Source organism: Centroberyx gerrardi, chromosome 4, assembly GCF_048128805.1.
Source record: "Centroberyx gerrardi isolate f3 chromosome 4, fCenGer3.hap1.cur.20231027, whole genome shotgun sequence".
Lineage (NCBI taxonomy): Eukaryota > Metazoa > Chordata > Actinopteri > Beryciformes > Berycidae > Centroberyx > Centroberyx gerrardi.
In genome coordinates, this window is record NC_136000.1 from 1,601,108 (window position 1) to 1,624,015 (window position 22,908).

The 22,908-nt window shown below is 43.3% G+C and overlaps 1 protein-coding gene across 5 annotated transcripts in view; it reads right to left on the bottom strand.

The window, feature by feature from the left end:
* Positions 1-547: 547 nt before the first annotated feature.
* ptprz1a (protein tyrosine phosphatase receptor type Z1a) overlaps positions 548-22,908 on the bottom strand; it is a 91,243-nt gene continuing 68,882 nt past the window's right edge. For 2 of the 5 annotated variants that reach the window (XM_071908973.2, XM_078282855.1), the window contains 17 exons: positions 15,878-15,966; positions 15,418-15,503; positions 13,216-13,236; positions 12,926-13,022; positions 11,761-11,843; positions 9,402-9,536; positions 8,609-8,743; positions 7,808-7,971; positions 7,328-7,463; positions 6,775-6,921; positions 6,385-6,478; positions 5,095-5,168; positions 4,566-4,724; positions 3,788-3,943; positions 3,554-3,696; positions 3,032-3,167; positions 548-1,624 (listed from right to left, as the gene is read on the bottom strand). In XM_071908973.2, coding sequence (XP_071765074.2) covers positions 1,481-1,624; positions 3,032-3,167; positions 3,554-3,696; positions 3,788-3,943; positions 4,566-4,724; positions 5,095-5,168; positions 6,385-6,478; positions 6,775-6,921; positions 7,328-7,463; positions 7,808-7,971; positions 8,609-8,743; positions 9,402-9,536; positions 11,761-11,843; positions 12,926-13,022; positions 13,216-13,236; positions 15,418-15,503; positions 15,878-15,966 — 1,999 coding nt within the window. In that variant the 3' untranslated portion in view covers positions 548-1,480. The remainder of the gene's footprint in view (positions 1,625-3,031; positions 3,168-3,553; positions 3,697-3,787; positions 3,944-4,565; positions 4,725-5,094; positions 5,169-6,384; positions 6,479-6,774; positions 6,922-7,327; positions 7,464-7,807; positions 7,972-8,608; positions 8,744-9,401; positions 9,537-11,760; positions 11,844-12,925; positions 13,023-13,215; positions 13,237-15,417; positions 15,504-15,877; positions 15,967-22,908) is intronic. The other 3 variants (XM_078282857.1, XM_078282856.1, XM_071908975.2) reach the window with 3 other exon arrangements.

Below are 22,908 nucleotides of genomic sequence, written 5' to 3' on the forward strand. Positions count from 1 at the left end.
ACTCCTGGTTGTTTGTAATGTTGATCTAGGAATTGACGCCAATTCTACTGTTGTACTTATTATGTAAATGTAGGCTGTTTTCTCATTGTTCGCTCCCCTCCTGGTCTTCCTGGATGGAGTCGGTTCTAGACATGAGATCAGGGCGGGAAACTAACTTTGTATCCCAGAATTCAACAGCCGCTTTCACCGTTTTACTAGCCAAATATGACATTTAGGACAGGAAAGAAGGACCAGACGGTGACTGGTCTCTGCTGGAAACAAGTGTCTGGATGAGCAGACTGACAGAATTTCTCTCTGCACTTGTTCGGTGGTAATTTCCCATCCTGCACTGGATGGTACGTGAAGAAGAAGAAGTGGCCTTGTGGCAGTTCCACAGTCTTTTGTGAAACCAGACCGCTGCTCGCTAATGAATTCCTGTTCGTTGACAATGCGAGGAGCTGTTAGTCAACACGCTTCAATACCTTTGTTGTTCCAGATATCTGACTCGGGTTCAGCTTCAGCACATTCACAGTGACAAACCACTCCAGAAGGCTTTCTCCTTGGTTTCTTTCACTTATTTAATCCCCTAGCTAATAATCCAGCAGTTTCATGTCCAGCTAAAAAAAATGTCAGTACCCCATGCATCACATTTAGTCTGTTACAAAATCCAGAATATAAAAACATTAACCTTTTTCAGCTAAGCAATTAGAATTAAACCATACATTTGAACGCACTAAAAATGGTAAAATATAAAAATCTAGAAGTATAAATAGAAATTTGGTCCATCGAGTTGATTACTATAATATTATTTACATTAGATTATTATTATTCCAGGCCCTTATTCATATTTGACTTCAATAGCACACTGCTGCTACCATTGCAATGTAATGGTATTTACAGAAAGGAGTTCAGTGCATGAGCTCTACAAAAGACAAGCTAACAAAATATGTCATTTGATGTAAAAAGTTGCATTTTTTCCCTTTTTTCCCCCATTTGGCTTACTGCCAATAAATACAAAGGTTTAGGAAAAGGTTGTTAGTTCAGCAAACATCTCAGCGTGGCAGTACAACATTAAAACGTTGGATAGTTAGTCTACAGTTGTATCAAAGGTGTTAGAAGTACAGGATGAAAAATACAAAAAGGCACACATTACAAGATCAAAGGGAGTCGATATCCAGCGTTGGAGAAACTCGTTCGGAAGACGCCGGCCTCAGACTACGGGACTTTTAAAATCCTGAACGACTCGGCCAAGAGTCTTAACTTGGCGATTCTCTACAGGAAGGAAGGTCGGTCATTCTCCTCTCTGTCTTGAAAAAATGTCTCCAAAAATGACTTGAGGATTTTATTTGTCGTCGTCGTCGTCGTAGCGTGAGCCGGCACCAGGAGAGGTTCAGTCGGTGTTCGGTGAGGAAGGAGGAAAGGCGAAGCGCTGTCGTCGGTTTGTAAATGTAAAACGGGCAGTTAAGAGTCCGTGGCGGCGGGGGTCCTGCTGGTGGGGCGGTCACACCAGGGACTCCAGGCTCTCGGCGGTGCTGGCGGTCCCGACCACGATGGTCCCGTTGTTGTCGGAGGACTGGAGGGTTTTCTCGTCCTCCTGAGTCCCGACGAGACTCAGCAGGGCTTTGTACAGGAACTGATACTGCTCCTGAAGAGAGACAGAGAAGTCATTTGGAAAGTCAGTTCAGCCACGATCCATATCAGTTCATACAAGGACTACATTTAGACAAAATTCAGGTCCTGCGTACATGTGAGCAGATTTGAGTTTTACTTCTAGAAACATTTCTCGGAGGCAGAGCCGCTGTGGAGCGAGAAATCATCTCATTGGTCAAGTTAAACCTCGGTGGACGGTGGGCTGACAGATGCTGACAAAGAATCAAATTTTGATTATTTGACAGAATTTTGCAATTTACTGAGTTTGAGTCTGATGAAAGGTTTTGATTCATGGACCAAAGATTACCTGCAGTTATGTGGACAAACACTCACTGTTCACCAGAGTTACGACTGACATGAGGGTAAGTAGATACTGACTTTAACTTCTATAAACTAATAAACTAACTTCTATAAACTAACTTCTATAAACTAATGATATATATATGTGGCTATTGGGATGTCTGTTTTATGAACAGCTGAACGCCTTATGTTTCCAGATATTCCATAGTTATTTGATATTTTTTTGACATGTTTTATGATGTAAACATGGTGTCAACTTCAGGAATTGCATGTTGAATTATTTTGTGGTTTTTCAAAATGACACCTTCACACAATGATCCCTGATGTCAGGGTTAGATCCTGTATGTTTAAATGATATAGGGTATTTTGAAAGTTGTTTCTGTTTCTGCATATGAAATACTTTAGTTTCTTATTTTCATGGATTCAATGACATAACAAGATCATGTTGTCTTTCCGTAAACCTGTGACAATTAAGTTTCTCTTCATATAGAGGCAATTGATCAGTTACTGTTAGACACTGATGAAGTCTGGAGGGTTGAAAATGTTCTGTCCATAGTGGAATAAAATAAGTTGCTCAACAAACTAACTTTCTATCGTGTGCAACCCCGTATTTTCGACTAATAAGTAGATAATGACCAAAATTTCATTTTTGGGTGAACTACTCCTTTAAGTCCCAATCAGACTGAGAGTAGGGCTGAACGATTTTGAAAAAAATATCTAATTACGATTGCGATATGATTTGCGATATTAGAGGGAATGATCATTTTTACATCATTATTCTCATTTTCATTGAAAAACGTATTAAAATGATTATGGTGTGATTTTTGCGGGGATCTGTACCAAACAAAGATGTTTTCTTAAGTCTGTAGAATATGATGTGTAGGCAGGACATCTCTGCAGCACCACAATATTTCATTTAAAATGGTATTTTGACACACATTTCGCCTTGCGCCTCCTGCGATTTGAAAATTGCAGTAGGCCATATTGCGATTTCGATAAAATTTTGATGAATTGTTCAGCCCTAACTGAGAGGGATGAAGCCTCAGGGTGACAGTTAGTCTGACATCACGTAGCAGCCCGTCTGCACCAGACAAACTCTTACAGTGTCGCTGAAGACTCCCGGTCTCATGAGGTTCGTCATCTTGGCCACCTGGAAGACGTCGACCGAACCCTCGGCCTCCAGCTGGCGGGTCAGAGAGGACAGAGCGCAGAACGTCCCGGCCGCGGCTCCGCCCACGCTGGAACGGTAAACAGGTTGAGATTTTCACTGCAAACAATATCCATCGTCTCAACTCGTTTAGTTCTGAGTCTTTAAATCTTTTTCTTGAAAAAAGTGAAAAAAAACTCGGCAGTGTAGGTGAGGTAATTTCACTTATTTAGAGTAGTTTCATTTGTGTGAAGATTATACAACATAGCATAATTATTAAATTCGTACATATTTTTAATACGTAATACATTAAATACTTAATTAGTTTCATGGAAATTCTAGAGAGAAAGTGGGTTTGAATTGGCAGCAAATGATCTCTAAATAATAATCTCTAAATGTAAATACTATAACCACAATCACACGTATCGGGATGATGATAACGGTAAATGTCTGTCGACCAATCAGAGGAGGTCTTACTCATCGTGGACGACCGTCGGCCCCTCCTTGTTGGCGCTCTCCTCCCTCACCAGGCTGAGCAGCTCGAAGGTGTTGCTGATGGGACTGTCGGGGTTGGGCCAGCGGGGGGAGCGGTAGTGCTTCACCTCCAGAACGTAGTCGTCCTGTCCAGAGGGACGGACCAAAGATCAGTAAGAACTCTTTAAAGCGCTCAATCTTTTTGGCTCGTGACCCTGAAGACGAGGCCGCTCTAACCTGTGTAGCTTCCAGTACGTAGTCCTGGACCACCAGCATCTCCTCGTTAGCCAGGCAGACGTGGGTCTCGCTCCGCTGAGTGACAGTGAACATCTCACAGCTGATTGGCTGGCCTTTGCGGGGCCAGAAGACGCACGGCTCCGCCTCCTCCTCCTCCTGACAACACGGGAGGGAGAGGGTGGTTTTCATTAAGCTGATACTCTGATCCAGAGAGACGCACGGTGACAGCAGCAGCAGAATAAACTTCACTTCCTGGATCAACAACATTACAAGCAACCAATAGTAATGGAGGTCAAAGGTCAGATGGAATTAATATTGCTGTGACTCTAGAATGATCATGATGAGAGAGAAGAGACAGGGAGGGAAACTAAGAACCACAATCCCTCTCAGGCCGACTACTACTATTACTACTACTACCACTAGTATTACTACTACTAGCACTACTAATACTACTACCACTGCTACTACTACTAGTAATAGCAGTAGGTCTAACAGTAGTAGTAGTACTGCTGCTGCTACACTACTGCTAATACTACTAATGCAGCTGCTGCATTTGCTGCTAGTACTACTAACCATGCTACCACTTGTATTACTACTATTAGTACTATTAGTGCTATTAGTATTACACTATTACAACTACCACTAATACTGTTATTACTACAACTATTACTAGTAGTAGTAGTGGTGGTAGCAGTAGCAGTACAGCAGTAGTAGTAGTACAGTAGTAGCAGTAGTACAGTAGCAGTAGTAGTACAGTAGTAGTAGTAGAGACCCAGACAGAAACACTGACCCATCCTGGACTCCTTCCTGCTCCGGACGTCCCAGACAGAGACACGATGACCTGGGCGTTGTGGTCCCATATCATCCTCCAGAAGTCATTTATGGTGCCGGGCAAAGGATTCTGGGTAACGATGAACTCGCTGCTCTGCCGGTAACCCTGCAGACACAAAACACATCTGAGCATGTGTAATGTCCTGGTACTTTGTTGTTTCTTGCTTTAATGTCTAAATAAATGCAAATAATATCACAATATGACTGTCAGCTAGACTGTATCACTGCTCCTCACATCATGTTAAACAGCAGCAGGTCTGCAGCTACAGAATATCTTGTCGTGTGTCAGGACTGAACAGCAACATGTTAAATACTTCTTCAGACTTTTTGTGTAATTCTCAGACTTTTTTTCAAGGCCTGAAAATGATCAAACCTATTGTCCAATACTTTCCATACTTGTATATGAATCCTGGCTGTAAAATCACTCAAAGAAAAATCCCATCAAGTTAACGGTCTGATTATGTTTTTGTTCTTACTGCGATGTACGAAGCGTTGATGTAGTCTGACGTTTCCCCCGCCGCTGTAGACAGACACACTCGCGACCTCTCAACTGCAAAGAAAGATATTATTTGTTTCTCAGAAATCTTCCCATTGAATCAGGCAGCAGTTTGCCATCTCAGCCTCGTGGAACAGAAAGGAGTCTAGCACCTCTCACCGCTCTCCAAACTCATCTCATTTTAACTGCGCTTTGAGGGTCCCAAGTGTCACATTTCTGCCAAACATCCCGGGCATCTCAGCCGAACGGGCAAACAAAACCTTCGGCGTTCGGAGAAGACGAGCTGCCAAAAGCACTTCATCACCTGACTGCCTCCGCAGCGGCTGCAGTGCCGTCTCAAGGCTGAACAGAGAAGGCCGCTTTGTCTTCAATCTGATCTACAAACGCTGCTGCTGCTGCAGAGCGAGGAGTGAGGCAGCGAGGAGTGAGGAGCGAGAAGCGAGGAGTGAGGCAGCGAGGAGTGAGGCAGCGAGGAGTGAGGAGCGAGAAGCGAGGAGTGAGGCAGCGAGGAGTGAGGCAGCGAGGAGTGAGGAGCGAGAAGCGAGGAGTGAGGCAGCGAGGAGTGAGGCAGCGAGGAGTGAGGGGTGAGGCAGCGAGGAGCGAGGCAGCAAGGAGCGAGGCAGCGAGGAGCGAGGCAGCAAGGAGCGAGGCAGTGAGGAGTGAGGCAGCAAGGAGTGAGGCAGTGAGGCAGCGAGGAGTGAGGCAGCGAGGGTTGAGGAGCGAGGAGTGAGGCAGCGAGGAGTGAGGCAGCGAGGAGTGAGGAGTGAGGCAGCGAGGAGTGAGGAGCGAGGAGTGAGGAGCGAGAAGCAAGGAGTGAGGCAGCGAGGAGTGAGGCAGCGAGGAGTGAGGCAGCGAGGAGTGAGGCAGCGAGGAGTGAGGCAGCGAGGCAGCGAGGAGTGAGGCAGCGAGGAGTGAGGCAGCGAGGAGTGAGGCAGCGAGGGTTGAGGAGCGAGGAGTGAGGAGCGAGGAGTGAGGCAGCGAGGAGCGTGGAGTGAGGCAGCGAGGAGTGAGGCAGCGAGGGTTGAGGAGCGAGGAGTGAGGCAGCGAGGAGTGAGGCAGTGAGGAGTGAGGCAGCGAGGAGTGAGGCAGCGAGGAGTGAGGCAGCGAGGAGTGAGGCAGCGAGGGTTGAGGAGCGAGGAGTGAGGCAGCGAGGAGTGAGGCAGCGAGGGTTGAGGAGTGAGGAGTGAGGCAGCGAGGAGAGAGGAGTGAGGCAGCGAGGAGCGAGGAGAGAGGAGTGAGGCAGCGAGGAGTGAGGCAGCGAGCGACTCACCAGGCATCAGACAGGAGTTTCTGTTCTTGCTGCGGCTGCAGTCTTTCAGAGCAGCAGAGTAGTCGCTCTGCTTGGTGCTGGACTGGGAAACCAACTGTGGAAAACATCAAGTTGTTAGGGACGATTCAGCTTCACTTACAGCTGCAATATGCAACTTTTTTGACATTAAAATAACAATAAATGAATAGCTAAGCAACATCACATGAGAGTTGTGCTGTTACACAGTATATCAGCACGGCTGTGATTCAGTTGAAGATAATCCCACACTACAGAAGATGGATTTGTAGGAATATTATTGTAAAATATTATATAATAAACACAAAATTCTAGTGCCTCTAAACAGGTAGTTCTGCCTTCCTTCACCTGTACACCCAGACACTGAACACTCACCTTGAACTGCTTGTCCAGGCGCGTCCCGCCGGCGGCCCCGGGGGTCAGCAGGTCGTCCACGTACCTGTGCAGCTGAGCGGACGCCACCTCCGTCTCTCTGGCCAAGATGGCTTCCACCAAGGCATCATGGATAAAAACATACTGTTCCTAGACGGGGAAAAAACAGATCATACAGTCATTGTTTTTCGTCCTCCGTGCACACACGGGTTTACGTCAAACACTTTGTCTGTTATTTTTATAAGTAATTATATATGTTATATATAAGATATTTTTTTGTTATACCAAATAACAAAAAAAGTAAAACAAAGAAAAACTGTGGCACCTTCTGGAAAACCTTTAAAGTACAGACTTTTGTAAATGGAGTCTTTTTTTTATTTTTTTTATAAATTGTTTTTAGTTATGTAACTGATGAATACAGGTGAAAAAAAAAAGGAGATAAATTGAAAATAAACGGTTGCCTCTGCACCGCTCCCAGCCCTCTGCCACCCAGAGAGCGACCCTCTCCCCTCCTGTTAAACTGTCTCCCACTGTGTGACCTGTGGTGACCTCTGACCTCTGTCTGGACCAGGTAGTTCCTCTGTGTGCGGATGTGCTTCAGGAAGCCCATGATGTTGACGGCGCCTTCGTCCCTCATCTGCTTCAGCATGCTGTCCAGCACGATGTACGTTCCCGTCCGGCCCACACCCGCACTGCACAGCAAGGTCAGTACAGAACACAAAGAGGAAAAATCACTCCATCCAAAAAATACAGGCTGTGATGATTCAGGAAGCGGTGCTAAAGCTGAACTGATGAAAACAATTCAACAACCGTACAGGCAATGATGATCACTGCTTATCAAAGATTTATATAATACCAAAAAGGAAATATCTGACACTCAGCAGCAGCACTTTTAGTTTTTAAAGACCCATATGTAAGGATGGGACAATATATATCGAAATTCAACATATCTCAATACACAAATGTGACAATACGCATCGTGAGATAAGCAGATGGTCCATCACTACTAATGTAGTGTGACTGTGTGTGATCCCACCTGCAGTGCACCACCACCGGCCCCGTCTCGTCCGCCCTCGCCTTAGACGACTTGCGTACGAAGCTGAGCAGTGGGAGGGCGTACTCCGGGACGCCCATGTCGGGCCACTGGGTGTAATGGTACTGGGTCACCGTCCGCTCGTTGCTCCGCCCCTTCTGGGAGCCCTGCGGGTTCGACGAGAGGAAACAGGAAGTGATAAACAGGAAGCTTCCATCAAAAGGTAGAAAGGGGAAACTTCAGCTGGTTAAACATGTTGCACAGCGACACGTAGGTTTGTCTGAATAGAGCATTTCAGGTGACTTAATCCTCCCTCTGGCGGCCATGTTGGAGGTCCTCAGCTCTGTGAACAGCTGACTGTGTTTCTGTCGTCTCAACAGAATTGAACAGACGGTTAATTTCTGTCTGTTTCTGACTGAACTGATCATTTCATCACTGATCCATCTGATTGATTTAGTGTTTAGATAATGTCAGCTTGTTAGCTAGCTAACCATAGTATCTGGTCAGCTAACCATCAGTGTCTTGTTGTTAACACATCTGATTAGCACACTAGCTAACATAGCTAGTAGCAGCTAGCGTTAGCATGTTCACATTAACATCAGTGTCTTTGCTAACTGTCCATTTCCTCGTCGTATTTATGACTTTTCATGTCGATTCAACTCATAGTTCTCATACTTCCAGTAGCAAATGTGTTGGAACACTGCTCTCCAGTTGGCTGTGTTGATGAACACTGCTCTTTGATTGGCTGTGCTGATGAAAATTGCTCTCTGATTGGCTGGGCTGATGAACACTGTGCCCTCTGACCTTTTTGATGTGGGTGTTCCTGAGGGTGAAGGTCCTCTGGGTGTAGTAGGCCAGCACCCTGCTGCTCTTCACCGTCACCAGGAAGCTGCCGTACTCCTCCTGGCTCTCCATTGGCCAATACTGGTCACACTTCCTCTGAGGAGGTGCAACATTGAACACATCATCAACATGTTATGTAGATATTCTCAAAATGCTGTATACCCCCATTTAAAGCTGCAATAAGCAAACTTTTCTGACCAGTAGAGGGCGACGGAAACTGCAACACATTTGTAAATAACACACAGCAAAGCCACTGCACTACGGAGGCCTACCAAGGACAAACCTAGCAAAGCAGCGTGCATCAAGGCTAACAGCTAAGCTAACTGTACCTACAGAGAAGTGTCACCAGTTACCAGTCTCACTTTGACAGATCTTTCTCCTGCTGAAGGTCACATGACCCACAATGACAAGTGAAGAGGCAGGAAGCAAGTTTACTAGTTTAACAAGTTTACAAGTTTAACAAGTTTACTAGTTTAACAAGTTTATTCGCTCGCTTCATCGATTCCTCCATTATGAGAATTTTTTTTCAGGAATGGGAGGGAGTAAAACTGATTTGGAGTTTGAGTTATGAACGGGAAAGAAGAAAATTTGAAAAATGCTATTTTCCATCTTTGAGATATGAGAATATAATTATGGTCACATCAATTCCAGAATGTATCTTTAAATCGAATTCAGAATCAGTTTATTCACTAAATACAGTTTATCGTGTTGGCGGCGACGGAGACAACGACACACAAACACACAACACACTCACTCGGCCTTTCTCCACCAGGTTGGTGATCATGACGATGACGCTGACGTTCTGCTCCCACACCATCCTCCAGAAATCCTCGGTGCTCGACTTCAGAGGGCCTTGAGCCGCGATGTAGGAGCGCGGCTTCTTAAAGCCCTGAGGAAACACAACGCTCACATCAGTTCAGCTTTTAAAACACGTTAAAAAACCTCCATCCAGTGGGGGAAAAAGTACTCAAATCCATTATAGTAAACGTAGCAAAACCATAACGGAAAATTACTCCATTAAAAGTAAAAGTTCTGCATTCAAAAGTTTACTTCAGTAAAAGTCTAGAAGTATTAGCAGTAAAATGAACTGAAGTATGAAAAGTAAAAGTCGTCATTCTGTCAGAGAGTTAAATTATTGAAGCATGAACCTGTCAGAAGTATTTTAATGTTGTCGGTCTAACTGCTCCATATACTGTTGGAGTTTAAACTCTAACAATGCAACATATTTTATGAGCTTATCGTATGTTTTGATGTAAAACCTTATTCTGCAAAGTAACTAGTAACAGAAACAATGTGTCAAATTCATTTTATAGTTGAACGTAACGTAAACGTAATGTAAAGCGCAAATGTAAAGAACGCGGCAGCGTTTTTTTTTCATTTACGTTTTTATATTTCTGCATTGGTGTAGCATGTCGAAACCCTGTACACAAGGTTGCAGTGTTTAAAAAAAATCATATCGCACAAAAACAAAACAGAAGAAGACAGGAAGAGGAAGCAGACGTGACGACAATCATCGGTAAACAAACTTCTTCAGCGAGCCTCTCTTCAGATTCTTCCATCTTGACCGCAGTCTGCTGCTGACGGAAGCAGGCGCCTCCCTACCAACACGCCATGATCGACCAACAGAGGTGTGACCAAGTCTACCAAGTCAGTCTCAAGTCTTGAGGCACAAGTCACAAGTCAAGTCTCAAGTCTAAATGTAGAACAGCAAGTCAAGTCAGAACAAATCAAGAGTCCAGTATCAATTTAATATCTTAAAGAAAACTAAATATCTAGGACTTTTCAATGCAATATGGTTTTAATAGGATAAAAACTTGGTAAGAGCATCATGAGTTTGATTTCTATAATCAGTTTCAACTTCAATAAATTCAATCATTCCATACAAATTCAGAAAACAGAATTTAAATTCAGTCGTCCGCTGGAACAAATCTCATCACTTTCAATCTAAGTCATTTACACAAACACAAGATCTCAAGTCAAGACTTTAGAAACCTTTTCAAGTCATCAAAGTACAAGTCAGAGTCAAGTCCCAAGTCCAAGTCAAGTGCAATTAAAACTGTGACTCGAATCCCCACCTCTGCTGGTCATGTGACTCGAGTCCAAGTCATGTGACTAGAGTCCCCACCTCTGGCAGTGTCTCTACAACTACATACAATGTCGTCATATTTAGCAACACTAAATATTTTCCCACACTTTTCAAGTCAAAGTCACCAGAACCCAAGTCAAGTCTCATCTCAAGTACTGTCTTCATGCATCAAGTCTCAAGCTATTATAATTGTGACTCGAGTCCAAGTCATGTGACTCGAGTCCCCACCTCTGAGTGCGCGACTCGACGTGAAGTTGAGGTTTTTGGGCCGGTACGCCGCACCTAGCCTACGCAGAGACACTTTTCAACCCTGAATACGCGTCAAATAGCGTCCGTTTCCCTGCAGAGACGCTGTTTTCTTTCAAGTATAAAACGCGCTTCACACAAATCAGCGGACACCATCCAACACATTCACTAATTATAAGTTAAACTGTCAGTTCAGCCAGTTTAGTCCAGCTCAGAAAATAAAGTGTCCAATGTTCTCAGCAGTGGGCAGCACATAAAACATTCACAAGTTAAATAACCTTCACAGTATGTGTGAAGTGTGAAGTTGCCTTCACTCGATGAGATGCATACAAAAGTCCGCGCTGGAGAGATCCTCAACATCCTATTACCAACTTTGTAATCACCACTTGTTGAGGAGTAACGTGTGCGCCGGCTCTCCACGGAGGCCCTGACAGCCGGCGGGGGTTTGACTCGCCGCTGCCTTTCACAAACCACGAGATGCTGGAAATGAGATTTTAATGGTTCGACGGCGAACATAATAGAGCGACACGCCGGTCGGCAGCGACGACGCCGGGTCTCCATGAATAGGCTCAGAAATATGCCGGGGACGTATTGATTTTGGTTCCGTATGGGAAGACAGGTAGGAGAGTGGAGTGGCTGAGAAAATAAAAGTCACCGTGTTTCAGAATTCAATGAGCTGGAACAAGCCTTGAGGTGAAGATGAAGGTCTTCCTTTCTATGGTGCTTGAAAATGAATAAAAAAAAAAAAAAGAGAGAGATAGCGTGAGATACAATTCCTTACATCTACATAGTTTGCGTTGATGTAATCTCCAGCCTTTCCGTCTTTGTTGGCCTGGGGACAGAGGCGGACTCGGCTGTGGTCGTCTGAGGGTTAAAACAGACAGCAGAGAGCGGGTGGACAGATGAGTTTCTCTTTCAGCTTTTTAATGAACCTTTGTTTTACCAAATCAGCATCATGACAAACACAGAAGCTGCAGATAAACAACATGCAGAAATGGCCGCGTTTAAGTATACATCCAGAGGCAAAATTAGAAGAATGCTTATTTTAATTAGCTTACATGATGCTTACAAAGTGCAAAAAAGTGCTCAAGTGCAAAAAGGTAAGACAAACATTTCAGTTATGCAACCATCATCAGTGTCCTATAAACATGTGACACTGATGATGTTTGCATAATGGAAAGGTTTGTCTTACTCTAACCCAGCAGGGGGTTAGTTGACACAACACACTCTTGTGAATGGAGCCTCAGACACATTTCTTGCACGCGTGTCCAGCTCATCATGTGAGGTGGAGGTGGAAGGGAAGGGAAGGGAAGTGTAGTCTCTACTGAAGACACCAAGATGGCAGCGACAGGAGTTTGGACACTTTGGAGTTCAGAAGAGACGGAGCTTGTTGTGTGTTTCCGGACATGAAGGTCCAGCTGTTTTTAGACAGAGGCTCCGTAATGGAGACATGTTTAAGGTTTCTGTCTGTTGTAAAGCGCTGCAGAGCCAACAGGCAAAACTCCACGTGCCTGAAGGATGAAATTTGTAACTGCAATAAAGAGAAGCCTAAAAAAAAAAAATCTAATTTCCACAATTCTCTCTGGATAATCAAAATAAGCATTTCACTCATGTAAACAGGATTATTATGGGGAATTATCAAATCAGGGAATTATGTGAACGGGTTAATCGGACTATTGCCTTACTTACAGTATTGGTAATAGTCACATTATTGTGCGACTATTGTAAACGACTATTATAAACGTGGCCAACGTACAAAACCAAAAATTGAATTCACAATATGAGCGCTAAAAATCGGTTGTTTTAATCAGTCTATTTTATGTATTTTATGTTTTATGTTATGTAAGTACTTTGAGTTGTATGAATGGTGCTGTAAAAATAAACATATTATTATTATTATTATTATTAAAAGTCATAATGTCAGGATTTTAGCTGATTATACTCACATGCCAGGATGTTGATGTATCTGTTTTTACTCTTGTTGTCAGGATGGTTGGAGCTGTCAGTGGTCATGCCCATGTCCACCGTGCACGCCTGCACCTCCTAAAAGCGCACACACACACACACACACACACACACACACACCATTATAGTCCTACCCCTAAAACAGCAGGTTCATGGTGTGCACAGCCACAGTTACACATCAACATAAAACACTGTGAGACGAGACACAAAACACAACTACGTGTCTAGCAGCGTCCGTCATTAGATGAAGAGCACGGGGGCGGAGTCTTACCTCGTAACTCTCCTTCAGTATCTAACGGCGGCGTGCGGATGCAGAGAGCGCAGCCGGGACGTTCCGCCACACACAGTGAACCAAAAGGTGCAAAAGTAAAATTACAAGACACACAAAAACTTCACACACACAGTTCACTTCAGCTAACAGTTCATGCTGCTGCCACCACTTAAAGGAGAAATCAACCCGTATAATAAACAAGCTGTATTAGCTTAAAAATTCAAATTCATTGACCAAAAATTTAATAAATCTGGAGATATTGATCAGGTTTCCAATATATTCTGTCTCAATGTTTTTGCATGCCAAGTCAGGCAAATTCACAGCCTTTAAAACCCAAGATGTTTGTCCCTTTCCATTGATATGAAGCTCGATGGGAAGCAGAAAGGACAAAAAGTTTCCTGTGGTATGATGGATCCACACAGAGGGGCGGGGCTAAGCAGCAGAGGGGCGGGGCTAAGCAGGAAAAACTCTATTGGTGTACACACTTGTCCGTCAATCATAGATTCCCATCCAAAACACATATTTTTTAGACTTGTCATATGTTCGCCATCTTGACTTTTACACATTTGTCTGTCTCTGCTGTCAACAGACTGTAAAATGGTAATAATTCATGACTTTGTAAAATTAATAGATGTAAAGAAAAGAGAAAGAGAAGACAGGCCATGTGGATCTGTCATAGAGTTTTGTCTCAGTGGCTAAAATGCAATACATTGATATACACAGTAATGGTTTCCTATGATTCATTAAATAATCAAATAACCATAGAGTCCTGGGTTGATTTTTCCTTTAACGGCAGCTTGTAAAGAAAGCGGGGCTTTGATTCATTGTGTGACTTGTGTCACTCTGGCCTGAGCTTTAATGTTTGTTTCATCTGAAGCCGACTGAAGACTGACAGGCTGTTTCCCTTCAGACGGCTGGAGATAAACTAGAGCTGCACGATTAATCAAGTATGATCCTACATGACAATTTTAGTAGAGTAATGACACATCAGCAATACTGAAGAGGGGAGGGCCGTCACAAGTGGAACAGTCAAGTTGTTAATATAAGATGCAAAAATGCAGAAAAATTATTTTGTCCCCCAAATAATAATAATGCCATAATCATGCAGCTCTATGTCAAACCACATTACATTACATGAGCATCACTGCACAGCATGCAGCTCAGTGACATCAGCATGCAGACTGAACATGAACAGTCACCCACAACCTTCACAAACAACACAAATCATGACAAATCACAATAAACTGCAGATATTAAAACTCTCTCCTGTCAACCAGTGTGGTGTCTTTGCTTAAATCACTTCTAAAAACAAACTTTTTCCATCTTACTTTTGCTTGAACCCATTTTTTATCTGTGATTTGTGGTCTGTTATATATGTATATGTATATATATTCACATGGCTCGGCTGGGGCTTTATTTCTGGATTCAGTTTATAAGTCTTGTGATTTTAACGTCCAGAGCTGAAGGTTTCCTACGAGCGGTTTTAGGAAGGTTTGTAGATTTTTCGCGCATTGCCCAAAACAGCACTTAAGCTAAGAGCATCTTACCTTAAGTGCGTCTTTGGTCGTGTTCCATTACTTTACGCTTCACCCTGCGTTCTGCAGCTGATAACCAATCACAGCACAGAGGAGGAAGGTCTCGGGGAGGATTTGAATGACGGAGCGAGCGCACACTGGGCTCTGGAAACTCTTCTGACAGGTAGGCTACGTGTAAATGTACCGTTAGTCATGCTGTCCTGTTTTGAAATGCTTAGTTGGCTTATGGTTGATTGTAGGCTTACTGTGTTCACCTGCCATGTAAAACACAATACTGAATAAGCCTCGGACACAGGTGTTATCACTCTATTTTTATTATCACTTTTTTTTTAGGGTTTAGTTATCTGCCTCGACAGCCACAAGTCACCCATCTCACTTTGTCCCCACTTAACCTCAATTGCTGAAGTTCATCAAATCAACAATTCAAGTCTTTAACGACCGTCGCCTCTGTGTTCGCCGCTAGCTTTTCCAAAACAAACATAGGAACGCCTCTGATTGGCTGAACGGACGCTGAAGAATCTGTCCATCCAGAAAAAGTTCAACTGGGTTAAACTGTCTTGTTGTCGAAGCGGACGGCGGCCAGCTAAGCCCTGTTCGTGCTCATGTGGATGGATTCGACAGTGCGATCTAACAGACCATCAGGTAAGATAATAGTCAGATGCGGCACCTCAAACTCCCTGGAGAAGCCCTGGGTGTCGTGCAGCTCGGCGACGCGTCTGACGAACTCCTTCACCGGAACCGGCTCGTGTTCGTCTGACAGGAGGAGAAGAAGAAGAAGGAGAAACATCACTGATCAACCCAGACGTGAGAAAAGGGACCGATATGCCAACAGTAGAGCCGGGCCATAATTCAATGTTGTGTAGCATGGATGCTAGCTAAAGGCGTTTCTATGGTTACAGTTCTGCTAAACTACTTTTTGGTGGAAGTCTGTAAATTACTTTATGACTTTGTAATAAAACCATTTTAAATCAATATTTGGTGTCAAATGATGAATATTTTTGGTCAGTAGCTGTGTGATCAGCAGGATAATGGACAGTGTCGGGTCTTGATTATTTTGTGGTAATGACCGGCTCACTGTCCAATATCTCTTACATAACAGGTTGTGTGTGTGAGTGTGTGTGTGTTACCTGATGTGAGCGCAGCAGCAGCCGGTACAGCGATCACTCTGGGCGATGTGCTGTCTTCGATGTAGAAGTGAGCGGTCTGGAAACAGTTCCTGCAGACGAAACAAACACAAACATCTTCAACTACAACTGGAGTTAGACTTAAAAAGACCCAGTAAAGGACAGACGGTCTGGTTGTGATTGAATAAAACAGTCAAACATCCTCTGTGACTGACAGTGTAAGACAGAGTGACTGCAGTCTGGAAAGTCTGGAAACACAGAAGAAGAATTGGATCATTTTCAGGTCAGTTTGGGAATTGGACAAAACGTCTGGAAAAGTGTGAAAAAATATGATTTAGTGTTGCTAAATATGATGACACTGTTAGAGGTGGGGACTCGAGTCACATGACTTGGACTCGAGTCACAATTTTAATAACTTGACTTGATGCATGAAGAGAAGACTTGAGACTTGACTTGACTTGGGTTCTGGTGACTTGGGACTTGACTGACTTGTACTTTGATGACTTGAAAAGGTTTCTAAAGTCTTGACTTGAGATCTTGTGTTTGTGTAAATGACTTAGATTGAAAGTGATGAGATTTGTTCCAGCAGACGACTGAATTTAAATTCTGTTTTCTGAATTTGTATGGAATGATTGAATTTATTGAAGTTGAAACTGATTATAGAAATCAAACTCATGATGCTCTTACCAAGTTTTTATCCTATTAAAACCATATTGCATTGAAAAGTCCTAGATATTTAGTTTTCTTTAAGATATTAAATTGATACTGGACTCTTGATTTGTTCTGACTTGACTTGCTGTTCTACATTTAGACTTGAGACTTGACATTAATGACATGGACTTGACTTGGTAATCTACATTTAGAGTTGAGCCTCAAGACTTGAGACTGACTTGGGACTCGAGCAAAGTTGACTGAAATCTACAAATCCAGTTAAACTGTTAAAATATGGAAAAAGTGTTTTGTAGGAATCCTGAATAGAAAATACAACCACTGGATAGAGGGAGAGTTTGGTTTGGCTGAATAATAATAATAATCACTCCAAGTAAAGAAATGATCAAAATATCTGTGTTGATGTTGTGCTACATCTTGTAAATCTTAATAAAAATCTTAACAAACCAAACAATACTGTGAGCAAATGCTTCAGGATTTGCGCAGCAGAAAAAGCTTTTGTTGTGATGTTGCTGGGCGATGCGGCGCAGCCCAGATTCTGGAGAACACATGGTAATCTTCCAGAAACACAGGAAAAAAGATGTTCCATCTAATCCTCGACAAGGTTTTAAACGGATGAGGAACCTGCGTTGTCTCGGCCAAAAATGGGCATCAAGGATTATTCTGGACAAAAACAGAAGAAGCGTTCGCTGAGATTAAAGATCCGTGTTTTGGAGGAGGCAGAGAGGCGTTTGCATGTCCAATGAAACACGCTGTCTTTATTATTATTATTATTATTATTATTATTATTGTTATTATTATTACTCTATTATTATACTCTCTACGAGTTTGATGCATTTCCATTTATGAACTGAATGCTGAATTTCTCTTTTTAAAATTTATCAGACTTCCAGAAGGTGAAATTATGGAGACTGGACTCAGTATTATTGACAAAAGTGTCTATAATGATCCATAAATAAGAAACACATCACAATGTGTTTTACTATCCACAAACAAATATCTCTCTACTTGTGTCATGTAAATTGTCATTTAAATGTGCAATGATTTGTACAAATGGATACATACAGTATTTGTGAAACATGTTTTCCGTTTTGCACAAATATCTCATACTTTGTGTAGGAAAAACAAAATATGTATGTTTCCAATTTCCATATGTATTTTGTACAATAAGCATCCTCAAATGTAAAATTGGCTTGTGAAGTGATGAATCTGCATTTGTGGATAAAGTGACACGTGTACATTCACTGACTTTCAGTGACTTTCCTCCTATTTATTTGATTTTGAGACTATTCTTTCGCTGTTCCTGCACAATCCACACAATGAGGAGGTCAGAATGTGAATAGTCAGACTGAACAACAGTCAGAGTGAACAACAGTCAGAATGAACAACAGTCAGAATGTGAACAACAGTCAGTGTGAACAGTCAGAGTGTGAACAACAGCCAGACTGAACAACAGTCACTGTGAACAGTCAGAGTGTGAACAACAGCCAGAATGTGAACAACAGTCAGAGTGTGAACAACAGTCACTGTGAACAGTCAGAGTGTGAACAACAGTCAGACTGAACAACAGTCACTGTGAACAGTCAGAGTGTGAACAGTCAGAGTGTGAACAACAGTCACTGTGAACAGTCAGAGTGTGAACAACAGTCAGAATGTGAACAACAGTCAGAGTGTGAACAACAGTCACTGTGAACAGTCAGAGTGTGAACAACAGTCAGACTGAACAACAGTCACTGTGAACAGTCAGTGTGAACAACAGTCAGAATGTGAACAACAGTCAGACTGAACAACAGCCAGACTGAACAACAGCCAGAGTGTGAACAACAGTCAGACTGAACAACAGCCAGAATGTGAACAATAGTCAGAGTGTGAACAACAGTCAGACTGAACAGCCAGAGTGTGAACAACAGTCAGACTGAACAACAGCCAGAGTGTGAACAACAGTCAGACTGAACAACAGCCAGAGTGTGAACAACAGCCAGACTGAACAGCCAGACTGAACAACAGCCAGACTGAACAACAGCCAGACTGAACAACAGCCAGAGTGTGAACAACAGCCAGATTGAACAGCAGTCCGAATGTGAACAACAGTCAGACTGAACAGCCAGAGTGTGAACAACAGTCAGACTGAACAGCAGTCAGAATGTGAACAACAGTCAGAGTGTGAACAACAGTCAGACTGAACAACAGCCAGAGTGTGAACAACAGCCAGACTGAACAGCAGTCAGAATGTGAACAACAGTCAGAGTGTGAACAACAGTCAGACTGAACAACAGCCAGAGTGTGAACAACAGCCAGACTGAACAACAGTCAGACTGAACAACAGCCAGAGTGTGAACAACAGTCAGACTGAACAACAGTCAGACTGAACAACAGCCAGAGTGTGAACAACAGTCAGACTGAACAACAGTCAGACTGAACAACAGCCAGAGTGTGAACAACAGTCAGACTGAACAACAGTCAGACTGAACAACAGCCAGAGTGTGAACAACAGTCAGACTGAACAGCAGTCAGAATGTGAACAACAGTCAGAGTGTGAACAACAGTCAGACTGAACAACAGCCAGAGTGTGAACAGCCAGACTGAACAACAGTCAGACTGAACAGCCAGACTGAACAACAGTCAGACTGCGAGTGTGAACAACAGCCAGACTGAACAACAGCCAGAGTGTGAACAACAGTCAGACTGAACAACAGTCAGACTGAACAACAGCCAGAGTGTGAACAACAGTCAAACTGAACAACAGTCAGAGTGTGAACAGCCAGACTGAACAACAGCCAGAGTGTGAACAACCGCCAGACTGAACAGCCAGAGTGTGAACAACAGTCAGACTGAACAACAGTCAGACTGAACAACAGCCAGAGTGTGAACAGTCAGACTGAACAACAGCCAGACTGAACAACAGTCAGACTGAACAACAGTCAGAGTGTGAACAGTCAGACTGAACAACAGTCAGACTGAACAACAGTCAGACTGAACAACAGCCAGAGTGTGAACAACAGTCAGACTGAACAACAGCCAGAGTGTGAACAACAGTCAGACTGAACAACAGTCAGACTGAACAACAGCCAGAGTGTGAACAACAGTCAGACTGAACAACAGCCAGACTGAACAACAGTCAGACTGAACAACAGTCAGAGTGTGAACAACAGTCAGACTGAACAACAGTCAGACTGAACAACAGCCAGAGTGTGAACAACAGTCAGACTGAACAACAGTCAGACTGAACAACAGTCAGAGTGTGAACAGCCAGACTGAACAACAGCCAGAGTGTGAACAACCGCCAGACTGAACAACAGCCAGAGTGTGAACAACAGTCAGACTGAACAACAGTCAGACTGAACAACAGCCAGAATGTGAACAGTCAGACTGAACAACAGTCAGACTGAACAACAGCCAGAGTGTGAACAACAGTCAGACTGAACAACAGCCAGACTGAACAACAGTCAGACTGAACAACAGTCAGAGTGTGAACAGTCAGACTGAACAGCCAGACTGAACAACAGCCAGAGTGTGAACAACAGTCAGTGTGAACAACAGTCAGACTGAACAACAGTCAGACTGAACAACAGCCAGAGTGTGAACAACAGTCAGACTGAACAACAGCCAGAGTGTGAACAACAGCCAGACTGAACAGCCAGAGTGTGAACAACAGCCAGTGTGAACAACAGCCAGACTGAACAACAGCCAGAGTGTGAACAACAGCCAGACTGAACAACAGCCAGAGTGTGAACAACAGCCAGACTGAACAACAGCCAGAGTGTGAACAACAGTCAGACTGAACAACAGCCAGAGTGTGAACAACAGCCAGACTGAACAACAGCCAGACTTAACAACAGCCAGACTGAACAACAGCCAGAGTGTGAACAACAGTCAGTGTGAACAGTCAGACTGAACAACAGTCATAATAAAGCAGATCACTGCACTGGTATAAAGAAAATTACACTTGATTCTACTAAATTCTTGAAACAATTTGAGTTGAATTGGAAACAAATGAAATGATCTAACACCACTGGCAGATTTCTTCACTTGTTTTAAGAAAATTATGATTTTAGGACTCAATAATAGACTAAATGAGTTGTTAAGATAGAGATTTTTTGCAGTGCACAGCACCTGTATCATGAGATATTTAAGAACCATTTAGCTGAATACTCATTGTAGGAGCAACTTCCTGGGCATGCTGTGAATTTTGAGTCAAACTAGACTCAGAGTGTCTGACCTCAAAAGCACAGCAGAGAGGCCAAATGAGCACCGTGTCTCTGAGGAAGCGACACACAGCAGCAGATTAGTGTAGTTTGTCCTTACAGGCCGCTGACACGATTCCTCGTGTCGGACAGAATCGGCCGGATGTCCTTTTCCTTTTCCATCCCCCGACCCGCGGCTCGAGGTACATCCTCCGCCCGGGATTAATCCCTCAGCCTCAGATTATTACCGGCTTAACACTGCTCAATCTGACATACAACAACAGGCAGAGCAGAAAACAAGAACAATATGTCGCCTCTCCGCACGGCAGATCAGAAACGTACAGTCTCTGAAAAGTGTTTACACTGCGGCTGACAGCGAGTCCTGATTGGATTTCTGAAGTTGGTTATTTCACAGTCTGAGTGGCAGAGAGAGAGAGAGAGAGAGAGAGAGAGATGCTTCTCTACAAAACAAAGTCACTTTGAGGTTTGTGCCTTTCACACTGTTCCCAAACAGACTTCTGTTAGTGTCATACAGCAGCTTTACTTCCCTCAGCAGCTGAAAGCTTTCATTCAGACAGGCCAGACAGAGACTGAGACTGAGACACACACACACACACACACAAACACACACACAAACACACATCACAATGTAAGAACAGGATGGGGCTCGTGTTCAAGGAGATTAAGCTTCCCAGACAAATATGAGAGTCTTCTGGCCAATGTCTCCCCTTCACTACCCCCCCCCCCCCCCCCCCCCTTCTCTCAGACATGGGATGGAGTGGTGGTGGTGTGTGTGTGTGTGTGTGTGTGTGTGTGTGTGTGTGTGTGTGTGTGCAAATTAACTTTTTTTGGCCCCTTGATCTGTTTTTTAGGGGCATGTTGGTAATTGTAGGGGCAATTTTATTTTAATTTTATAATTTTTTTTAATCTTTATTTTAACTATGAAATAATACATATTGGCAAGTAAACACTAATTTTGGTTGATGGGGGGGGGGGGCAGAGGGGGGGCATCAGTGGTCTGGTGGATCTGGCCCTGCTGGGTCAGACTCTGTTCACACTGCAGCTCAGAGTTTCCCAATTCAGATTTTTCTCTCCCATGTGAAACAGATCTGATGCTTTCTGATCAGTATAAACAGAAAAAAGCTGCACAGAGTCGCATTTCTTCCTCACTTCTGATCTGGACTTCATGTGCTACAAAATCGGATCCCGAGGCACGTGAACTACATGTGAATTGTATTTGAACGCTCAAATCAGAATTTGTCGGCGTTGCCATGACAAGTAAACCTGATGTCATTCACCTGAGACAGTTGTCAGATATGAGATACATCCTACAACAGATATGAATGGTCATCTGACAAAATCAGATACTAGCATGTTTTCTCCCACAGCACAGAGCAAAGAGAGGCCGTGTGTTTTGTTGTTTATAATGTTTACTTTGATTCAACACTTCCTCTTTGGTGTTTATTCTTCTTTCAAAGCCTTTGGGAAAATTCTGCTCCTACATTCAGTCTTTATATGCAGAACAGAACAGAACAGAACAGAACAGAGAGCCTCAAGGACAGAACAGCACAAAAATCATAAAACATTTCAACAATGGAGACTTTTTTTAGAGCGATGAACCAAACAGTGACAGTAATGACCTGAATCACATGGTGGAGCGGTAACATCTGCAGTTTGGAGGCTTTTATCCACAGCAGCTCACAGGAACAGGACTTCATACAGGTTTAGTCTAGAGGGAATTGAACCCCTAACTCTGACATGGTTAGTGCCTTGCTCTACATACTGAACTGCACAGGGAATTGAACCCCTGACCCTGACAGTGTTGGCAGCATGACAATGCCAATGTAAGATGACTAAATAGATTTTTTAATACTTTTCTGTGATTGTATAAACTGTTGGCATGTGATGTGTCAAACCCCGTCCAGGTCAGAAGGCAAAAATCAGTTTGCAAACACAAACTGACCCAAGTCTGACTACAAAAATAGATAATAAAAATAAAAACTTTTCAGCATTGGGGGCTAAGGGGAGGGAACCTGTTGTTCCCCCAATAAATAAATAGAGATGTAAATTGTTGTAAAATGTTGGTTTGCTTTATTTTTCATTTTGTTTCATTTTGCTCTTTTTTATTCAGATTTTTTTCTCCTATTTTCCTGATGTCTGTGTTTAATTAAGATTATGTTA